Source organism: Dysidea avara, chromosome 12 (genome assembly GCF_963678975.1).
Source record: "Dysidea avara chromosome 12, odDysAvar1.4, whole genome shotgun sequence".
NCBI lineage: Eukaryota > Metazoa > Porifera > Demospongiae > Dictyoceratida > Dysideidae > Dysidea > Dysidea avara.
Window position 1 is genome coordinate 12414905 of NC_089283.1, and position 23732 is coordinate 12438636.

The 23732-nt window shown below is 40.7% G+C and overlaps 4 protein-coding genes across 11 annotated transcripts in view; all 4 read left to right on the plus strand.

Annotated features, from left to right (window-relative positions):
• The window catches only part of LOC136240039 (protein odd-skipped-related 1-like), a 67584-nt gene that overhangs the window by 26466 nt on the left and 17386 nt on the right, over positions 1-23732 (plus strand). The window lies entirely within an intron of this gene.
• Positions 6735-9155, plus strand: LOC136239835 (zinc finger protein 862-like). Its single transcript, XM_066030585.1, has one exon. The coding sequence runs from the start codon at positions 6735-6737 to the stop codon at positions 9153-9155; it is 2421 nt and encodes an 806-aa protein (XP_065886657.1).
• On the plus strand, positions 11620-14311 carry LOC136240042 (uncharacterized). Its single transcript, XM_066030859.1, has one exon. The coding sequence runs from the start codon at positions 11810-11812 to the stop codon at positions 12629-12631; it is 822 nt and encodes a 273-aa protein (XP_065886931.1). The 5' UTR covers positions 11620-11809; the 3' UTR covers positions 12632-14311.
• Positions 14668-15393, plus strand: LOC136239836 (uncharacterized). Its single transcript, XM_066030586.1, has one exon. It carries the CDS (start codon positions 14668-14670, stop codon positions 15391-15393), a length of 726 nt encoding a protein of 241 aa, XP_065886658.1.

Genomic DNA, 23732 nt, shown 5'->3' on the forward strand with positions numbered 1-23732 from the left:
AGGTAACAACTTTCAATAGTTCAGTTCATGGTGGGATAAACATCTTGACATCCCTTTCACCCTTTCGTACAATTCTAAATAGCTTTCAGCCACCAAGGTGGCCTTAGCAATTTACTGATTGTACTTCAGGGGTTCCGGTTCAGTCAACATGTTTCTTTGCATGTTTGTAAAACTATCTCACCATAATCAGCTATTGCTTTATAGGTCTATAGTAGAATTTAGTGAAGATGTGTTCACTTTACCATCCTGCTCTACTCATGATCTCCTTCATGGAGACACCTGACATAGCTGAAGCAGCCCTTGTGGAGTGAGCTGTAAAACGCTCATCAATACCTGTCTCTCTGAGGGATTTCGTAACTCAACGAGCAATAGAAGGCGATGAAAGTGGCTTGTATGGAGGGATAACTGCAAGGAATAGCTTCTGCACTCTGTCAGTTCTCAGCTTGCTTGTGATGGACTCGTAAGCTCTAATGCATGCTACTGGGCGCAGTTGCTTGTCCTTAAATGACTTGATCTCCACTGGCTGTAAGCATTGCTCATTAATAGGTTTTGCTTGCTTGGCCAGCCCTACACATGACAGGACTATGCCATCACTTGTGTACGAGTGGCCTGATAAGGAGAGTCTGACTAAATCAGAACATCTCTGCCCTAGTATTAGTGCTAGTAACATGACCAGCTTTTGAATCAGCCTCTTCAGAGTGAGGCTCTCATTCTCTTTCAGGAATGTTAGCTTCCAAGCATCAGTGGCTATAAGTTAAAAGCTCCCTTGAGGAGTTGAATGACAAGTGGGTGCTGTCCCACTGGGATTCCTTTAACCGGGGGTAGTGTTGAGATGAGCGATAGCAATTTAGGGATCTGTACTGCATGCCTGCCAGCTTCATATTCATCTGCCAGGAAGCTTAATACAGCTGATACATCTGCCTTAAAGGGAGGCAAGCCTCCAATTTCGCCAGGCAGAGGTATAGTTAATGTTGGTCTTACCCCTCCAAGAGGAAATGATAAGTCTGGAAGCATTCTCTGGAATTCTCTCTGCTGTGAGATTTTTCCTGATACCTTCCAGGTGACCAAGGGTGGTTGACATTCTCTCACTGGGCAGTCGCAATTTGGTGATGGGGACAGCAGGTCTGGAGTTGGTGGAAGGAGAATTGGAATATCTACTATCATGGTGAGCAGCACTGGGAACCATGGTTGAGTCTGCCAGAGGGGAGTGATTAGGACAATTGTGGCCTCCTCCATCTGGGTCTTCATTAGCACTCTTGAGAGTAGGCATCATGGGAGGTGAGCAAATGCTGCTAGTGTAGTCCACTCCTTAGTAAATGTGTCCGTTGCTGTGGCCTCTGGTTCCACTCTCCAACTGAAAAAAATTGGAGCTGTGTTGAGAATCATGTGGCAAAGAGGTCCACTTCCAGTGGCCCCTAGGCACTGTTGATCCCTTGGAATACATCTGGATTCAGGATCCAATCCGTCCTGTCTCAGATATGCCTTGACAGGTAATCTGCTGTGGTATTTACCTTCCCTGGAAGCTGTTGAGCTGTAAATGTAAGCCTCGTGTTTCTCTCAATGCACCATGTAAAAATCTGTTTGGTTAAGGCCACTAACCATGGAGAGAGTGTTCCACCTAACTTGTCTATGTGGGCCACCACTGTCATGCTGTCGGATTTGATCAGGATGGACTTGACCTCTTCCCTATTCAAAAATGACTTGAGAGCTAGTGACACGGCAAGGAGTTCTAGTTTGTTGATATGGAGCCTCTGCTCCTCCGCACTCCAGCAGCCTCCTGTTGCTTCTCCCTGACAGAAGGCACCCCAACCGACTGTGGATGCATCTGTTTCTATGGTACACTGAGGAGGAAAGTGAGACATAGTTTGTCCATTCCATTGACCTAAGTTGTTGGTCCACCACCTCAAGTCCTCTTTTGCTTCTTTTGACAGATACCTCCGTTGTGCAAAAAGGCAACTACCACTCTCATGGTCTTCGTGAATATCGAAGAGGCTGATGCCAGTCCAAAAGGGAGGCAAACAAACTTGAAATCCTGGCCCTCCCAGCGGAAACGTAGGAATTTGTGGCATTGTTGATTTATCAGGATAACCAGGTAAGTATCCTTTAAGTCGATGTGTCATGTAATCTTCTTTGGCTAGGAGGTCTCTTACCACATGGATTCCTTCCATCTTGAAGTGGATCCACCTGCTTAGTGGTCTTAAGTTTATTACCGGTCTGTATTGTCCACCTTTCTTGGGTACAAGAAACAGTCTTAAATAGAAGCCAGGACTGTCCTTGTCCTTGACCAGCTGAATGGCCCCTTTCATCAGTAACCCCTGTACCTCTAAGTGTATCTGTTGTGTCTCTATTGCATTTGTCTTTGAAAGCGGAATGTAGGGTTGTGTTGGTTTCCCTGTAAGCTTCAACCGATAACCTGAAATTGTCTCCCAAGACCCAGGGATCTGTTGTTATTGCTTCCCAGTTTGCTCTTGGGTTCTCTGGCCAGAGAGGTCAAAGGAAGTGGAGGGTGCATTCCCACTATTACACCTTTTTACGCAGCATTACAAACAACAGTCTTTGCAATCGATCCAGTCACTACGGAAAATACAGATGATCTGTTATAAGTATTATACATACTGTGGCATTCGAAAGGCACTTGTCAGGCTGAAGTAGTATCTAGCAGTGAAAGAATCAAGCCATAGCCTTAGCCATTGTTGAGTTATGCTTGTCTGGCAACATTAGTCAGTCTAGAAAACCTTCCACTGAATAATAAATTTTTAAAATTTCATAGCAACCTATTGGAAGCATTTTGGGTTACACTGCAGACACTTTTTGGCTTGTTTATGTCCCTACCAATGCTGCCAAGGCATCAGGAAGGCATTGTGAAGCTGGTTTCTGGACAGTTTTTTTGTGAGACAGAAGTTATAATTGTATTGTATTGAGATTTCATTTGGCCTTTTGGTAATATTGCTGTAATACTCTAATAGAGCACACATTTTTAAGGAATTGTAATAGAATGTACTAGAAAATTTCTATTGGTAGATCTATAAAATTATACACGTTTACTATTAAGCTAGAATTTTCATTTATAAAGTAAAAACCATGTGACATGAAAATAACTCTGATAGTGGTGACTCAGTGGTTAAGGATTTGGTTGTTCAGTATGGAGGAACTCTAGTAAGTTTTGGACATTTTTCATGCACTTTTTTACCCCATGATGGCTGTTCCATTAGAGTATCTCAACCCCACAATTTACAATTGTTTGGGTTTTTTTTGTAACTCTAGCTAGCCTATGTACATATTAAATTTCAATTAATTTTCATAAGCAGTTTACCCTGTAACTGTGACAAACTTCAATCCTATTTTACGAGAATAAACACTCAAAGTACCATGGATATTTATCAGATTCATTGCAAACTTAGTACATGAATTCACCTTTATATGTTCTTCATCTATACCAAATTTCAAGGTTGTTCTTATTTAGGGGTCTTTAGGCACCTAGATTATTTTTGTACTTTGCAAAACTTGTTATAAAATGCAAATGTGTAATTCAATAAGAAAAAATTGAAACTTTGGATGCTCATGTATCAAAAAAGACTGAAGGGAATTTAGTGTGTAGCCTGGTGAACAACTATAATGTAAAAATGATGTGCTTTGGGCACGTAAATTTCATTTTCTTCCTGTCAATATGCACATGATGTGGTGCATTGGCTTTCTTGGTCACACAACACACTACCGTGTGTTTTCATTTCGTAAAAAAAATGTTTTTAGTTGCATATGATATTTCTATGATGGCACCATTTTGCTGGGCTCTGTTCAGTTTAGAGCAGAACCCTACTAAACAGTACTACTGTACTGTTTGATATTAGGCTCTTTACTGAATTTAACAGGTCATAGAATATAGATGCTAAGTGCTTGGGTAAATTTTATAGCCCAGCAATTTACTGTAGGATAACAGCAATGTGGTCTTGTTGGTACTCTTCGTAGATAAATGAACAGCCTAGATAGATGACCAAGCCACTGCATGTAGCTGTCACTCCAAGGCAATTCAGTGATTGACCAAATTGTACAGATAATTGTTGAAAAACAATATGACTCTGAGCACAGTGGTTACAGAATGTGATCAATCTTCTCAGTTTGGGAGCTTCCAAATTCCATGTCTCAACGCCATACAAGATAAAAATCATCACATGCCGCCTTAAATGCAGCTCTTGTTATATATATATATATATATTAACAGGGATAGTATGATTAAATTAAGTAGTAGATACACAATGCAACCAAACCAGAGGCTTGGGAAGCCTTATCAATTTGAGAACTATATAACCACCCAAAAGATTTCCCCTTGTTGGATACTCTTGTCATTTGCAAATATGACAACACTTAAGTACAGGATGCACTCATGTCCTATAGGTGTATTGACTTATTTTAATTATCACAGTAAGGTAAATGGATTTGAAGATATTCCTTACCAGCAAGATTCCTCTGCCATTCCACACTCAAGTTACCAATAGCCACTTTCCTCAGCAATAGCATCACAAGAGTAGGCGAATTGTAAATTCCGGTCACCGACACTTTATAATGTTGTAGCTCTCCCACCATCTATAATCTGACTTTCAATCCACAGAATTGTATGAAAGATTTACAATTAGTTAAGACATGACAAATATAGACATTACATGAATTTTCTGATTAGATATTACATGAGCAGATACAGGCCCATAATTGCATGTCCCAATTTGACATAGTAAGTAATGACAGAAAAGGCTTAAGGGATGGCTCCAGATGCCAATAAATATTTAGTATTTTATTTCTTATGACTAAATTTAAGTATTGACAAGTTATAAGGAAAATTAAATTCGATTAGGGATCACAGAAAAAAGTAAGGAAACAAAGGAGGTCACCTAAACTTGCAGATATACTAGTGAACATTTAATCTCTGATTCAGTCTATACCCATGGCTAAAGTAGGGATTAATGTCCACTAGTGTATTTGTAGGTTTAGGCGACCTCCCTTGTTTCCCTACTTTTTTCTATGATCCCTAATCGAACTTGGAGAGGTTCCTCTGCGATCAGTCCAGTCACCACAAAAAATACGGACAATTCTCATTTACAAACATAGGGAAGCCATTACTACCATGAATCAACACCTTGGGCTATCAGCAAAAAAAAATGGGACACAAAGGAGGACAAAGGTAAGTCCATGATGCATGCATTATACATACTGTGGTATGCCAAAAGGCACATCTAGGGACAAAACAATGTCGAACAGTGAAAAAATCAAGCCTGTAGTCTTAGCCGTTATCGAGTTACACTTCGGCATCAGGCAGGCAGGTAAGCAGTTATTAGTCAGTAGTAGAAAATTCCATTGAATAACAATTTTGTAACTATCTATTGGAAGCACTTAGGGTTGTACTGAAGGCACTTTTGGGTTTGGTTATACCTAACCAAGGTGCCAGGATGGTATTGTGAAGCTGGTTTTTGGGTGATATTGTTGGCCAGAAAACCCAAACCTCCTTGATCCCTAATATGACTGGGGCTCATATAATAGTCGCCCCCAGATAGTAGCCACTCCGCAGCCTAGAATTATTGCCATAAGAGCCGAGGTCGGATAAGAGCCAGAGCTTGTATCTGAATAATTATACTGGTGCAAGTGTTGATAAGACATGTTAGAAGTTCTCCAGGAGTTGTTTTAAGCTCAGAAATAGTGTTTTTTGAGAGAAGTTAAAATGAATGATGGTATTGAAGGATGATTAAACATGATCAGTCACTCATGAATCCGTATAAATTCCACAGGCTGCTGCCACACAAGTTCATAGTAGGATAGTAGCTACCTTCGCATAGTAGCTGCAGGGTTTTCCTTGCTGAAAGTTATAACAGCTGCGGCTATTAACCAGTCAAATACGGTATACCAGTATTAATGAGACCACTGCTATATATCTTGTATAGCATGAGCAAGGCTTTGTTTCAACTAGGACAGAGGGCTGTCATCAACCCAAAGTAAATATCATGCATGCAGCAATTCAAAACTCACAGAGTAGTCTTGAAATCCAATAGATTTGCCATTCAAGCACTCCACCTTCTGGACATTTATAGTTTGTAACCGAGTCCTCAGAAACACTTATGGATGGAATAATATTTGAATTGCACGAGTTCTTGAAATTTGGCTCATTTGTAGTACTGTGCTTGACCTGCCAAAATTATTTCAAAATCTTTTCTGACCAATCAAGTTTTTACAACACATTTTCTATGGAAAAGCCCTAAAATTGTAATGGAGCCAAACCGCAAATGTCTGCTATTGACACCTTCACTGCCACCACTAATCATATGCATATGGTTGGCTGAAATGCTATAGAAAAAATCTACTTTACTTTTTATCTCCCTTCTCAGGACTCAGCTCAACATGTACACAATAATAGTGTCCATCACCCATTCACAGTTCTATATTTCCACGGTTTAACCACGTGCCATTCTATATTATCTGATGTTAGAATTGCAGTCATGTAAACTATTCTATATGGATACAAGTAATTATCTGTTAGCTAGAAAAATATCCTACGAGCTATAAAAAATACTTCTATAGAAATTATCAAACTGTCTCTTGAACTGACTTAGCAGGGGTGATTATAGCAGTCGGCCATCGGCTAAAATCCGGTCAAATTTTGAATTGGCCGTCCATTATTGAAGTTGTCTGGACAAAAATCCGAACAAAAAAATTTTCTTACGCGTAATTTTGTAATTCGGTTTACTATAATAATGGCGACTAAAAGGCCTCGTGCAGATGGAATTTCAAGCAAGAGAGCGAAACGGCAAGTGTCTAAGACTACATTTGATAAGTGGAAGAGAGTATACGAACGGGATTATCGAGCCATGTCATGGCTTCGCTGCTCTATGGATTCTACTGATAAAACACTTGTGTCAACTCTCTGGTGCGCAGTGTGTAAGCAATATGAAAGCCGACTTGAAAGCTTAAAGAACTTCTCAAGGGCATGGATCGACGGTTCCACGAACCAAAAAACCAGCAACATAATAGACCATGCATCGAGCGACCAGCACAAGACAGCCATGGCGCGGTTACGCGAAGAAAGAGCACGAAGTGCGAAATTACCAGTAGCTGCATATGCTCCCATTGCTCACAGCCTTCAATCTACTTTGGATCCAGCAGTAAAAGATAAATTGAAGAAGAAATTCGACATAACGTACGTTTTAGCGAAAGAGAACTTACCATTTACGAAGTATCCTGCAATTCACGAGCTTCTGGAGCGCTATGAAGTCCCTCTTGGGTTATCCTATAAAACCAGGGAATCGGCACAGAACTTTTTACACTACATAGCAGAGTCCCAGCAGCAAGAATTTCAGCGCGTGCTTTCAAACAGTAAGTTTTTTAGCATTTTAATGGATGGCTCTGTAGATAAAGGAAAGGTTGAGAACGAAGTAATAGTTGTACAGTATTGCCTTGTAGATAATGATTCTGAGGAGATTACATCATGCTCCAGGTTTTTAAAAATAGTTGAGCCAAAGAAAGCCGATGCTAATGGTCTAGTGGAATGTGTTGCTAAGGGGCTACAAGTAATGGATGTGAGTGATATTTTAGATAGCGAAGAAGTTCTTAAAGTTGATAGTAAACCAGTGCTTGTTGGTGTTGGCACTGATGGAGCGTCAGTCAATATATCAGATCAAAATGGTATGAAGGGCATACTCCAACGTAGTCTTCCATGGCTATTCTGGTCTTGGTGTTTTGCACACTGTCTCGAATTAGCATGTAAAGACTCTCTGTGCAGTCACTTATTTAATGACATTGACGAAATGTTGCTCAGACTCTACTATCTCTACGAGAAATCACCAAAGAAATGCCGTGAACTTGCAGATATTGTAGATGACCTAAAAGAAGTGTATGAGTTTCCTGAAGGTGGGAACTTACCTGTCAGAGCTCAGGGAAGCCGCTGGATATCACATAAACGAAACGCATTGCAACGTGTCCTAGACCGGTTTGGTGCTTACCTTAATCACCTGGTATCACTGAGTCAGGATAAAACCATCAAGAGTGTAGACCGCCAGAAGTTGAAAGGCTATGTTTTCAAATGGAGAAATAGTCGAATAATCATGGGGTGTGCCATGTATATTGACATACTACAGTCACCATCATTACTTAGCCTTAGTCTCCAAGACAACAACCTTGATATAGTCAAAGGAATCCGTGGCATTCTTAAGTCACATAAATCTCTTAAGAAGCTCAGCTCACTTGGTCCTTTCCAATGGCCAACCATAAGAGTTACCTGCAGTAAAATTGCTGAAGACCCTGATGAAGATGGTAAATATATGTACCAAGGAGTGTGTTTAAAAAGTTACAGTGAATCTGTTAAGAAAGCTTGCAAAGAACAAGTTGTGGCAGATTTGAACCGTTTAGATGAAAAATTACGAATACGTTTGGAATGGTCCAACCTTGCACTGCTTAGAGCAATCTTGATATTGCTGGATACACAAAACTGGACATCTCGGCATAGTTCAGATGGTGAAGAGGATGACGAAAGCTTGGATGAAATTAAATCAAGCATTGGAACAATTGTTGAGTATTTCCGAGCACCATTAGAAGCCAAGAACGTGGAGCTTTGTTGCATTTTAGATGAAATAGAAGATGCTGTGCTATATTCAAGGAGGTATTTAAACATTGAAAAAGACAAATATAAGAATGTTTGGTACAGGCTACACACTGCACCAGATACAGCTCAGTGGCCTAATTTATTGCAGATATGTCAGTTACTTTTTAGTTTGCCATTTTCTACTGCCAAAGTAGAAAGAATTTTCTCAGTGCTAAAAGCAATTAAAACAGAAAAAAGAACCAGTCTGAATACTTCTACATTAGAGGATTTGCTAGAATTGAAAGTAGAGGGTCCACCTTTCAGCAAATTTTCTGCTGATGCAGCTGTTGAGTTATGGTGGAAAGACTGCTCGAGGCGTGTTCAGCAGAAACCTCGAAAACACTACAAGAAAAGAAAACCTAAACAGACCTCAAGTGCTAAAGCGCTAACTGATAATGGCAGTGAAAGTGACGAAGATAGTGACAATTCTGAACTGTTGACTTTGTGGGATGACTGGTTTGATTTCAATAGTGATGATGAAATTGTTTCTGATACTTCTACTAATTCAGATTCAGAAGAGAGTGAAGACTCAAGCTGAACTACACAGACAGTCTATAGATATTGTGAAATATTCTAAACTGTTTCAACCATGCTTCTTACTTTCTATTATTGTAACATTAAAAATTTTATGAAACACTCACAGCAGCATTGTATGTTTATAAAGTTTGTTTCAATCACTATTGTGAATTCTGTCTAATGAGGCTTCTTAAACCTTATAATGGGCAGTAATTTGACAAGTATACCTATTAAGGATTATTATTAAGCATATTTCCTGCTTATACGTTTGACCTTATTAGACAGATTTCAATTACTGATCACTATAAATAATAGATTTGGACACCAATTTTTTCAAAAGTTCTGGGGGGAGGAGGCATGTCCAACACCTTGCATTTTTGGAGTGTTTCACGTACTGCATATTGTATCCCCAAATCAGTCCTTGCTGTTCACACCTGTAAAAGGACCATACATTGATTATCATGTCAGATCATTAGGCCAGGCCAAATTAATTCACAGTTTATCGTCACCGCCTGCATGGGTTTTTAGGAATAGAGCAATAATTTCATAATTCATTATTTCTCACGTGATAATCATTGCTTACGCTTCTGAACTCGTTTTTGCATATTAAAAACATGATGTGTGCAACAAACGTGACGATTATTCCCAGCCTGGACTCGTTACTACGTTTAATAGTACCTTCAATAAATGGATTTCTAAAGAGAGATTGCATAAACGAATAGCTAAGTATTAACAGTGACGTAATCAAATAAGCTCTGCAATCATTGTTAAAGTAGCTATAGTAACTGTGTGAAGCTACTTTTTAAATGTTGTGAAGCTACTTTTTAAATGTTTTTCCATGCTAAAAACATTATGAAATATGAAAAATGACCTCCCGCCCGCATGACTTTTTCAAATATCCCGGACGATAAACTGTCAATCAACTTGGCCTGGCCTTATGTAAAATGTCAGATCAAAACCAACTATGGTCTGACAAACGTCAGATCATTTAAAAATAATTATAATCACCCCTGCTTAGGATGGGTGTTGTGACCACTTCATATGAAAGAAAGTTTGCTCCAACCTCTGACTAAAAGTGTGAGCTCTTACATAATTATTGTGATATCTGAATATCTTAAATGGATAACCTCACGTATTGCTGTAAGTTGGAAAAATAAAAAAAATTGACTAGTGTGCAGATCATGAATGTTATGGAAAATACTGTAAACTGTAATCATATCACCACGTCACTGTTTTGTTTTCTTTTTGTAAGGAAACATTTAATCAAGGTCCATCTATTCCATATGCTCTAAGTTTAATCAGCAGTCCCTTATGTGGCACAGAGTCAAATGCTTTTTTGAACTTAAAGTATATTACATCCACAGAATCTCCATGATCTAGCGCCTCTAACCAATGTTCTGTTGCATGCAATAGCTGAGTCATGCATGAACATTTGGGAAGAAAACCATGCTGCTCCTTAGAAAACAAGTTGTTTTCCATCATGTGGCTGACAATGTTATCTTTATAATAATAGATTCAAATGCTTTACACACTGTGGATGTGAGACTGATGTGGGTCTATAATTTCCAGGCTGGTGATGGTCTTCTTTTTCATAAACAGGTATCACATTAGCTACTTTCCAGTCTTGTGGAAGACAGCTTCTGTAAATTGAAGTTTAACTAGTTAAACTAGGTTAATGGAGCACTCAAGCATGCGTGGATGTATTATGACAGTGGCTAACCTCATGAAGCTCCATCACAACTGAAGTAAAGTGTGGGCTAGTGCGCATGCAAAAAAGGGCTGGCAATAATTGGAAAAAGTATACTGCGCATGTGTCACAAGAAAAGGCGCGTAGAAAGGTGTGAGAATGCATGGTGTAGTGAAGTTTGTTGCAGTGAGGTTTGCAGTGAATTCTGTCAGTTTTTTGTTGCTGTTCTGTCGATATGCCGCCCAAGAAGAGGACTAAGAAGAGTCACACAACGTCTGAAACGGGTGCTACAGCGAATACCGGAAGCGGCTCTCAGGAAACTGATGCCAATGCAGCGGCTCCTCTGAAGCGGAAGGATATTCCCACAATTGTGCAGGAGGTTGCGAAACAACTTAGTTCAGACGGCTCGGAGGCTCATACACCCCTAGTACCAGGTATGTTCTGTTCACTACTTTAAGTTTCCAATGTGGTTTGTGGGCGCCTACCCCCTATCTCCTGCAGATGCCGTTAGTATAATTGACACTCCTTGGTCTCAGGGCCCGTAGTGCCCCGGCGTGGACTGCCGGGTGATCATGTGCGCCTTCGTAGCGCCCCAGCGTGCGCCTCCTTAGCAAACTATTAATTTGGGCAGTAAGCAAACTAATTAGCAGAAGGCAATCACTTGTGCAGCGATTTGGGTTTACGCGGCAGTGCCCTCACCCCCCCTCCCACCCCTAAAGGAATAGAACCTCCGATCTATAAATAATGTAGTATATATATGTATGTGTATATAATAACAAATAAATAATATATGTATGCATATTTTATAGGCATAAAAAAAATAAATAAATAAATAAAAATACAAAAATAAATTAAGCTGTTTGTGCATCACTGTTTAATGAATTAACTATGAAAAGGGAGCATGACACATCCTGCCCACCTGCGTTGTAGTTCGCACCAAATCATCAGTATCTTAACTTATTGCAGCCATCTCGAGGATTCCGCCCCCAATGGCTATTACTCACATTCCGGTGACTTCCGAGGCATCATCCACTCCCGTACAGCTACCAGCAAGTAACAATAATCAGTCGACAAAAGATTTAGCTGACACCTTGACCTTCGGTGCAGGACTGCCACCAGTGCCATCCAGGCTAGTCAAGAGAATCCAAGACGGAGAATTCATTGACATGGCTGAACTAACAGTAGATAAACTGAGCATCTCATGCCCGGATGAGGCCAGTAAGCTGAACCAGTCTAAAGGACGGCCAGTGACCTCTATTGTGGAATGGGCCCAGTGCTTTACGAACTACATTGTAGTTCGTGGACGAGCCCAACCCGAAAGGATACCTGACCTTCTAGGGTATGAACATCTGATCTTGGAGGCACACTTAGAGTACACAGGTGATGGATGGGCTGTTTATGACCGCCGCTTCCGCCAAATTGCCGCTTCTCGCCTGGACACCACTTGGACAAGGAGAGATAACGACCTGTGGAACATGGTGTTCACTGGCAATCAACGCAGACCATATTGCCAACACTGTTTTGGTTCATCGCACTCATCGGAGCAATGCTGTGGGGACCCAGATACATCACGTAGGGAGACAATAACAGCTACATCTCGCCGCCGTATGCCAAGGATTTGTCGAGAGTGGAACTTCTCACAGTGCTCGTTCCCAGATTGTCAATACACCCATGCTTGCTTGGCTTGTTACAATGACCCACAATCAGGGGGGAGCAATCATAAATGGATTCACTGCCAAAGAAATGCCAACCGGCGTTGGGGGCCACAAGTGCCACCCTTGTTGGGGACGCCACACCAGTATACATACTGAGGTTTAACTAGCTACATACCAAAGACATTGCCCGAACATATTAGCTAAGACTGTGCATTTAGGTGTTATTTAGGTCAACTGTATGTATGTGTATATATGTACAAACATGCATATTTTGGTTGAAACTAAACCTCATAACAAAAAACCTCTCCTTTTTGTCATTTTTCTCTGTAGTGCCTATTCATGACCTGCCACCAGAATTATGGGACAAAGAGCTGGTCCAGCAAGTTCCCATACTATCTCCTATGGACCAATGGTTACAGCAGTGGCCACCTTCTGTTCCAGTCACGTACCCCTATATTGTACCTCTCACAGCCAACATGGTACACACACCCTTATGTCCTTCAGTATGGTACTACCCTAACAAACACTTGGTACATTTTATGCTACAGGGGATTTGCAATGGATTCCGTATAGGATTTACCAACGCACCTTCAGCATTAAAAGCAGCTAGATTCAACTCGGAGGGTGCACAAGAACACCCTGAGGTAGTCTCCGACTACCTTTTAGCAGAGATATCCTTAGGCCGTATTGCAGGCCCATTTCCTCCACAAGCCGTTCCTCAGGTCCATATTAGCCGCTTTGGAGTAATTCCAAAAGGCCAAACTGGCAAGTGGAGGCTTATCGTAGATCTGTCTCATCCCAAAGGCCATAGCGTGAATGATGGGATATCAAAACCTCTATGCTCCCTAAAGTATATCACCATCGATGATGCCATTAAGGAGATCGTTTGACTCGGTCCTGGTACATTGCTGGCCAAGATTGATATAAAAAGTGCATTCCGTCTTCTCCCAGTACATCCAGCAGATAGGTACATGCTTGGCATGCAATGGAATGGAGGGGTATATGTCGACACTTGCCTCCCCTTTGGCTTGCGATCAGCACCCAAGCTTTTTAATATTTTAGCAGACCTCTTGGCTTGGATTGCCAAGAGCAACAATGTGTCTTTCCTGATACATTACCTGGATGACTTCTTAACCATGGGCCCCCCTGCTTCCCTTACTTGCCAATACAACTTGGACACAATTGTTCAGATTTGTGACTATTTAGGTGTCCCGTTAGCCCTAGAAAAAGTCGAGGGTCCTGCAACCACCTTGCCTTTTCTGGGCATTGTCTTGGATACTGTTAAGATGGAGGCAAGATTACCTGAAGAAAAACTCAAAAAATTACGTCAGTAGGTGGCCCAGTGGTTAGACCGTACCAATGCAAAAAAAGCGAGAAATCCTTTCTTTGGTGGGATCACTACAGCATGCCACAAAAGTTGTGCATCATGGCAGAGCTTTTGTCTCTCGCATGTACTCAACAGCAGCAAAATTACAAAAAAAAGCACTTCCATACAAGACTGAATGTTGAATTCCGTTCAGATTTGTGCTGGTGGCACACCTTTTTAGCAGATTGGAACGGATTGAGCTTACTCCGGTGGGACGACAGCAACTGGACCCCCAATCACTTCATTCAAACAGATGCATCAGGAGCTTGGAGTTGTGGCGTTTTTTGGCTGGGACAATGGCTTCAGTGGTGCTGGCCGGCAGAATGGGTCATACACAATATCATGGTAAAAGAATTGGTCCCAATAGTTTTGAGCCTTGCCATTTGGGGGAGGAAATTAGCAGGAAGTAAGGTACTTTTTGAATGTGACAATTCTAGTGTTGTTGCCGCTGTTAATAGACACTACTCAAAGGAACAAACAGCCATGCACCTGTCTACATCCACAGGCCACCCGTCAGCCAACTCCACTACCTCCACCATTACTTCAGATACTAGCAACTGGAGGGCCGGATTGGACATCACCTCTATTCAGGCAGCTGTTCAGTACTATTTTGAGAATGGTTTAGCACCCGCCACCCAGAGATGTTATAACGCTGGCCAGCAATGCTATTTACAATTTTGCACACAAGTTAATTTAACACCAATACCTACCTCAGAAAACACAATGTCACTGTTTGCAGCCCACTTGGCACTTCAAGGCCTAACACACACCACCATAAAAGTCTATTTCTCCTCTATTGGCAACCTACATTCATCCCGCAGTCAACATGATGCATACCAAAAAGCCCTTACACCACCTTCATGGCATCAAGAGAGAGCAAGCCAGCACTCGCTCGCAACGAGTACGCCTTCCGATTACTGTGGAGATCTTGCATAAGATTTATTCAGTTTTGTCCAAAGCTCCCACAGAGTACCAGGAAATCATGTTGTGGGCAGCCTGTTGCACGGCATTCTTTGGTTTCCTTCGAGTTGGGGAGATGACTGTCCCAAGTCAGGATGCCTACAACAACTCTGTACACCTCTCCCTAGGGGATATAGCATTAGACAGCAGAACTTCACCAACTATTATCTGGCTTACCATTAAGCAGTCTAAAATTGATCCTTTTCGCAAAAGGATCAAACTGTGTCTAGGTCTAACAGATTCGGTAGTTTGCCCAGTCAAGGCATTACTCCCCTACCTGGCCATTCGAGGAAGTGCACTTGGCGCACTGTTTCTATCAGAGTGTAACGCACCTCTGACCCGGGCCCAGTTCAAGACTCTCTTATCTACCACGTTAAAGAAAGCAGGATTAGATGATTCACAATATAACACTCACAGTTTTAGGATTGGGGCCGCCATTTCTGCAAAGGCTGCAGGCATCTCAGACACATACATCCAACTACTGGGTCGACGGAAGAGTACAGCATTTCAAGGATACATCAAAACGCCTACAAATGTCCTCACGAAACTGTCTAAACAGCTGGCATCCATTCCTGACCCTCCACCAATGTAACAATCCATCTCATCCCTGAAACAAGAACCCCCCACCATATGCAGACACGTATAAGTAAAAAATTGTATATTAAATAAAGACTATTATAATATAATTCATACATTTAGTGTGTCTTCTGTAACATTACATATTTAGACACTTGCGATATTCCTTTGTACATATGATCAGCGAAATAATTTCTTGTGTATTACAGGTAACAACGGCATGTGTGAGCAACTATGGTCCACACACACCAATCCCCACTGATAGACACATGCACAGCATCATGCATGGGGATGCTCTTTGGGGAGAGTGTGCAGGGAAGTTCTTATTTTTTTTACAATTTCCTATGGCTTGGAGGGAAAGGCAGTTGCCTTTCTTTGGCATGTAGAACTTCTTGTGGCTTTAAAGAATTTCAGAATCCCCAAGCATTTCTACCTCCAAGCCTTCGTAGTAAAACATGCTGTATACATTATGAAAAGTATTGGAATTGAACCTATTTGAGAATAAATAGGAGAATCCACGGAACCCTGCACACCTACCAAAACAACCACCATCTATGGACGGTGGCAACCAGCTGGCAACAGGGTAAGACCTGCTAGCTGGGTTGAACTAATAAGCAACATTAATGATATATTAAAAAGTAGACTCAATGGAGTACAGAGTTGCTCATTTCTCATATCTGGTCTGAAATCAACAACCTATCAAGAATTCGACATTTATTGTTCATCTATTACTTGTTGAGTTGGGATATTTGCATTTGGTAAAGGCATTGACCTTGAACTATTAATTGCTAAACTGAGCAAATGAGCAGTATTGCTGGTGTTGGGTAGGGTCGCTTTTTGTGATGGAAAATCCTACAGTAAAATTCAGTCTGTAATGATGGAGGGAGGTTGACTAGCACAGAACTTATGATGGCAAGTTAATTCCCCAGAATAATCATTTCCCCAAAAAGCTACTGGAAAAAGCGCCAGTGACCTCAATAGGACCTCTAGCAACCCCTCCAGACAAGATAGTTTGGCATAAATTGATCCACCTAATAAACGTGATCCTGGGGTTCCAACTGAGAGCATCCAAACGCATCCTTTGGATATCCTTCAAATCTACATCTCTCCACTGTACTTCGGCCTATAAAATGGTCTATAGCTAAGAATTAACAAATAACTGAAAAACAGTTGCCATTAATCCTTGCCAAATTTCCTAACCAGCACAGATGATACTGTACCAGTAACAAACCAATTTCATTAGACATACCACACAATTGCTCAGAGAAGATGTGGTCCCTCCACTGTTGATGTTGAGAAACCTATAAAATCCAATGATTGTGGAACACTTCCAGTTGCCTTAGCCTTCACAGTCCAAGTTTCATTCCAAGATGGCCACTAAATTAGCAAGATAAACACATCTTTCTTAAAGACAACACAACAGTATATAAGTTAAAAAGCACAGAAGTGATAATACACCACTATTATACTAATGCAATTACACACCTCAAAGCTGCCTGAAACATTCCCTATAATGTGAACAGAAGCCCCCATGAAAGGAATGAACAATAGATAACAAAGCAGAAGAGTTTTATACCTCTTGCTACATACAAAATAAGATGAGGCATAAAGCAGCATCATCAGCAAACTTGGACTCCATTATTTCAGATGATAACAAAGTGAAATTTGCCCATACAGTCTCCAACCAATTTGTGCCCATGGGAATAACGAAAAGCACCCCAACCTGAGAACATTGTTGACACTGTCCCCAATCGCTGTTCAAGGATGTGTTATAGACTTGGTGGGAAAACTATCAGTGCTTGGGAAGTATCATTATTAATGCTGGGAATGTTTGAGTCAGTGTTGTAAGTGGGTTGGGTCATCTGGATTGTGGGTGTCATCTGCTTTATTGAATATCCGGGTCTGACCTGGATGGGATCACATGTGATCATAAATTAACTGGCTTAATTGTATTGATGAAAATGCAGTTGAACATAATCAAGAAACTTAAATGGACCCACACCCACCATTCGGAAATGCACTCTGCTGCCTGTAGAGATATGTAAAACCACACCCACTTATTGGGATTTATGTTACTTTCTGTATCCATGGCATAATGTACTTGAGTGTCGCTACTTGTAGGTACTGTATTTATCTGTATAGATTCCCAGGCATTTATTTGTTATAATCCACTTGTGAACATCTTTTTACACCTTGTAGCATCTGCTGTTGACATCCTTGTGACAAGTCACAGGTTTTATTAGTTGTAGTAAGCCATTGTAATCTTGTACACGACCTTTCATTAAGGTATCGCCCCCTGGCCTTCATTTAGGACCTAGCATTTATTGTTTAATGCGGATATATATATATATATACATACGGTAACTAGTCTGGCCTCGAGTATGGTGTCATGTGAACCTACGTATTTCAACTGTGGATTGCTGTAGCTACCTGTAGAGCCACATCCACTTATCAATATTGCTTAAGTGTGTTTTGGTAGCTACTCGTTTTTTGCAGACAAGCCTTCATGTAATGTATTTTTATCTATGCTATATAAATAAATATAAAGTAAACTGGGTCACATCAGTTTACCTTTACCACTTCTCAGGTACCTACCACAAAGCAGCTCTAGGAGCTGAGTCATAGGCATTCTTCAGATCAATGTAATGGTGTAAAAAGGAAGCTGTTGTGCTCCTTAGCCTTTTCACAACTGATGTACTTACAAGCTGCTTTGGTCTTCACCGAAAGTCTAGCTATGCTCCTGATCAGAAACCAGTCACCAAAACTCCTGGAGCCACCTATGGAGTAGATCATAGTAATTGCATAGGCTAGTAGTTGTAAGGTGGTCTAATAACAGCAAATGAAGTGTAACTGGTCATTAAATGAAGTGGTGGTAGATTAAAGGGACATTAACGTGAACTCAGTCTGACATAGCTTATAAAAATATACAAGGCCAAATGTAAGGAAAATTAGACATTTTACATTTGAGTAGGGTTCACAGAAAGAAAACCTGGGTGGTCATCTACACCTGCAGCTATATTAGTTCCGTGCTTCAGTCATTGACAAGCTGAAGTAGCTAGGAATTAAATGTCAGCTAGAATAGCTGCAGGTGTAAATGACCTCCCTTGTTTCATTGTGATACCTACTCAAACGTAAAATTTCTAATTTTTCTTACACTTGTTTGTTTTAATTTTTGCAGTGACACGATTCATTACCATTGCATACCACATCAAGGGAAAGAATACCTCATCAAAGGAAAGAATGATCAGTTATATTAATCGCGTGACTGAATGCATGTCCCAAACATCAATTCAATAACTGAAATGCAAAAACACCATTCTGGTTCTTTTTCAGTTATGCTCCACCCATTATATAGTGTTATAAACAAAGAACAGTGCAAGAAGCGCCTCTGCTATCAATTCAATCACTACAGAATTATGATTGAACAATCGCCTCAACCATCAATTGCAAAGTGGCCATTTTTCTCTGGTTTGAGCTATGTTCCACCTTATATAGCATTACAAACAAAGAACAGTACAAGAAGTGCCTCTGCAATCAATCCAGTCATGCTATGGAAAATAAAGTACTGAAGCCATGCCACAAGTTACCGCCAATTAGCATCTACATATGTGGCAGTGGGAAAGAAATAGGACAAAAAGGAGGACAAAGGTACATCCATGATGCATGTATTGTAGCTGCTGTAGTTGGTGAAAAGGCATGTCTCAGGCCAAAGCAACATTGAATAGTGAAGAAATCAAGCCCTTAACCTTATCCATAGTTGAGCTATGCTTGGCTGGAGGCATCAGCTAGGCAGTCAGTCAGTCAGCCAGCCAGCCAACCAGCCAGCCAGCCAGCCAGCCAGTCAGTCAGTAGAAAATTCAAAAATAGAAAGGGTTTTGGGGTTGCTTCTGAAGACATTATGGGCTTGGTTATGCCTAGCAATCCATGACGTACTACCATTGTAATAAACACTTATGTTAAAGGAAAAAAATTCATTCCTCCTGGAGGAAAATTGAGTGTGGCACCTGACTAGACATTGGGTGGCCTGTAGTTCAAAATGCTAGGGCTGGAGGGGTTTTTCCTTTCTTTGGCTCATTTTTCTGTTTTACCTTATTAGCTATGTCAAAGTTTTCAAGTCCTGTTCATTAGGTTAGGTAACTCAAAAGCTGCAGCACAAGTTGCTGTCAGACTTTCAGTGCTGGACACTGTAAAGTAATAACAATAATAATACCGTATGATACTTAGAAAGGGTGGTGATTAGTGAGGATTTGATGTGATGTTCCGTCAGTAAGTTATATAACATTATGAAATGAGGCCTTTTAACTCATAGTGGCATGCGCATATGTATTACTTACATACAGATTTGTCTGGTATATGTATACCATTAGCCCCTGTATATATACTGTGTATTAGTATTGATAGTATGACTATTATTAATACTTAAATGTGCAGCCTATATTGTTGACAGACAGTTTGTGCATTTCCCCAAAAACCAAATGGCTAAGTTCTATTATTATGACATTATCAATTATTGGGGTTAGGAACATCAGTAATATTGGTTTGTTTGTTGTTCTGCCTACGTGGCACTCACTGACCGCATTATACTGCTACCACCTAGATGGCGCTTACTGTACCGCCTAGATGGCGCTCACCGTGACGCTCACTGTACCACCTAGATGGCGCTCACCGTGACACTCAATGTACCGCCTAGATGGCGCTCATCGTACTGCCTAGGCGACACTTATCCTCTACATAGCTATATTGCATTCTTGATGAAATTCATGATCTCAGTCCTTTGTAGCTGTTTATTTTACCACTAGATTAACTAATTCAATTGCCGCAACTTTGGGGGAGTACATTACTTTCCATGGCTTTAAACATCTGCTTCGTCTCAAAACCACAGATACCATTACAAGACCCTGGTGCAATATGACACCAACTCTGCGGAATGGACACTGTGACTACTGCACAGACTTTATGTGCAGTGACATTCTGTTTACCCACTGGATGATTACATAGTTTATGTGTGATATATACAGCAACAGTACATGAAGCCAGCACTGGTTAAAGCCCCACCACCACAATTCTCAAACACAGATGTTGCATCATAATCATACTATGTATATTAATTTAATATCACTTTGGGTGGCATGCCTAGACTATTGACTAGCATCTCTCTATTATATATTATGCTGTTAAACTCACATAAAATATTGTATTTGTCTTCACAGTTCAGTTTAATTCTACTTGCTGTATCAATAAATCATGAAACTTTTAACACTGAGAATAATGTCTTAGTGATGTGATTGGGTTATCAACCATATGGACACAAATACAAAGTTGAGAAACTGTAACACCAGCACAAAGCTGCCACACCATCATACTAACAATTTCCACAATAACCTTCAACTTGTATGGTCTGCTTTTAGCAGTTGGTTTTCTGGAAGGTCTATAACTGTTCAGATATGTTCATGGCTCAGCAGGCCTGGATAGGATTGAAACACCATGATGGATGAAATGCTGAATGTGTTAGCTACACATATAAACTGTCCCTGACAGACTGTTGTATGTTTGGCATTAGGTCTTCTAATATCACCCCTGTCTACATATTTTAATGCTCATCCATCACCCTACCCTCACTCCCACCCCCACTCATGTTTGCTGATCTCAAAAACAACTATTAAAATCACAAGAAACACTATTGGCATTATCTTGGCTACTAAACAGCAATGGATATCTCCATCTATGGTGGAATTTCATGCATGTACCTGTGAGCTATAATGTGAGCCCATTACAATAAGTAGATCTTATCCAGTGAATATCATAGCATACCTTCTTACAACTCTGATGAAGTGTGTATATGAAGATAATGTTAATAGTGAAAAGGCCTAATACAACTTAACTATAATTGCTATAATTAAAAAAAGCTGTAACATTACACCTATAGCTACATTGTCTGTTGAGAAGATGTCCCACATGTACCTAATGAACTCATCAGTCTGGATGGAAGAAGATGATCAAGTCACCACTGCAGAGCTTATGATAACGTCCGGACACCGGACAAAATCCGGTCAAATTGCATAGATGTCTGACCATAATGCAATTTGTCCGGACACAGTGTCCCATCAAAGCACAAGGAAGCGGGTAGTTGGAAAAGGCGGATACGGTCGGACGCGGAAACGGACGCGGACACGGACACAGACATTTTCAAAAAGGACTTTTACATTTATATAACAGTTATTTTTCATACCTAACGCTGTTTTTACAGTAGTCTTCGCCTCCAGACCCAGGCGTCGATCTTTTCATAGCGCTTATCCATTTATAAGCGCACGTGCGAAGGACTAGACCAGCACTCCACAGCATGCCAAAGACCATAATGGTGTTGTACACATGTTCTAAAGTCTAATACAGAGTTATATAGTTATAGAGATTAGCTTGTATGCCCCATGCAACTTAGCTTAGCAGGTCAAATCCACAATCTTATGCCTTTTAGTATATGGCGCAGGCGCTTATACCAAGTGCTGAGGATTTCAAGGACCTGGCCTACGAGATTAAGTTGGGACATGCTAGATTAATCTCTGTGACTCTGAATTAGATTTCTAGAGCACGTATACAACACTATAATGGTCTTTAGAGTGCTAGTCTATCCTTCGCACGTGTGCTTATAAATGGATAAGCGCTATGAAAAGATCGACGCCTGGGTCTGGAGGCGAAGACTACTGTAAAAACAGCGTTAGGTATGAAAAATAACTGTTATATAAATGTAAAAGTCCTTTTTGAAAATGTCTGTGTCCGTGTCCGCGTCCGTGTCCGCGTCCAACCGTATCCGCCTTTTCCAACTACCCCAAGGAAGGAGCCTAAGGGCTGAGCTGGCATGCTATCAACAATAACAGTCACTTGGTTGCCAGGAGATAGTATACATTCTTACAACCCAAGGGAGTGACCACAAATGTACCATTGCCAACCCTCTGGTGTACTGTAACCACATAACAGTTGCAGTAAGGCATGTGACATCTTACCACTATAATGTTTATTTGCTATGCTACAGTGGACATACTGGGCATTCATCTTCCACATGTCCAGTCAATTTTGGAAATTGTCTGGCCAATTTTGGTTTGCCAGGACATTGTGGCAGGACAACAGAGAATTCTTATCATAAGCTCTGCCACTGGGTCTGGCTTTTTTTTTCTGCATTTTTCACATTTTAGTTACATGTTTCTGACTCCCTGTATTCACAGGCTTTAAGCCTTCTCACAGGTTCCTAGTGTGATATCATTCACAGAATAATGGGTGAGATGTAGTCATTAACATGGTACTTGTCAATGGGAAAGTCTATATAGGCATCATCATCATCGTCAGTATTTGCAGATTGTTGTAGTACTGTGTGGTTGAGCCACCCTTTGTTGTAATTACTTTTTTTGAGAATCCATGGGTCAAAACACACCACTTTTTTTACATTCATGTGCTGTATAGGTGTTGTACACAATAACTCGAGTCAGAGTTGATCAAAGCCTTGTTGAATCTTTCTACCAGTCCATTGCATTACAATAATAGGGCATTGTTCTAGTCCTTAATACTTCATGTATCAACTGCATACCAAATATAATGTTATCACCCAAGTGGGGTCCAGAATATGGTTAACCATGAATTGGCTTCATTGAGTTCCACCTGATAAAACACCATCCTTAGCATCTAACACTATTTTCACATGGACACTGAAAAGTGAGTTCAACCCAGCCCACTTTCAACCCACATTCAACCCAGGTTCAATCCAGTTTCTGTTCACAAGCAATCATCAGATGACAGTATTCATTGAGTGATAATTGTCTTCTAAGCACTTTATGTATTCACCAAAAACCGCAACTCGCTTTTACTTTGCAGACCTAACCGGGTTGAACCCTACTGCTTTGTAGGGTTGAACTCGCTTATGATATTTTATGACTTCGAGGTTCAAGAAGCCCATATGAACTTGTTAACCCGGGTTGAATGTGGGTTCAATGTGACCATATGAAGAGGGTGTAATACTGTACATAGTTTGGCCCTTGCCAGTGGGCAGAATCTCCTCAACTGTTGGCATTTGGTATTTTGGTCTTCTGATAGCTCTGTTCAGATCTCGCAGATCTATGCACACTCTGGTTTTACTATAGTTACTATGTTGCTGATCCATGCAGTGGGCTCTTCTACTGATGTAATAATACCTTGTTTGGTTGCTGGTACAGTTTTTGCATTTTAGGTGGTTTTTCATAGCTACCAGATCTCATTGCGGTACATGTACATGCTGTACAGGTGGTATGGTTTCATCATTTTCTATGTGATATTCTGTGCCAATACAGCCTAAGCCTTCAAACACATCATGGTACTGTTCAATCAATTTGT

Bases quoted from the DNA above. Each gene is read 5' to 3' on its own strand.
- LOC136239835 (XM_066030585.1), top strand. From the start codon at position 6,735: ATGGCGACTAAAAGGCCTCGTGCAGATGGAATTTCAAGCAAGAGAGCG.
- LOC136239836 (XM_066030586.1), top strand. From the start codon at position 14,668: ATGATGCATACCAAAAAGCCCTTACACCACCTTCATGGCATCAAGAGA.
- LOC136240042 (XM_066030859.1), top strand. From the start codon at position 11,810: ATGGCTATTACTCACATTCCGGTGACTTCCGAGGCATCATCCACTCCC.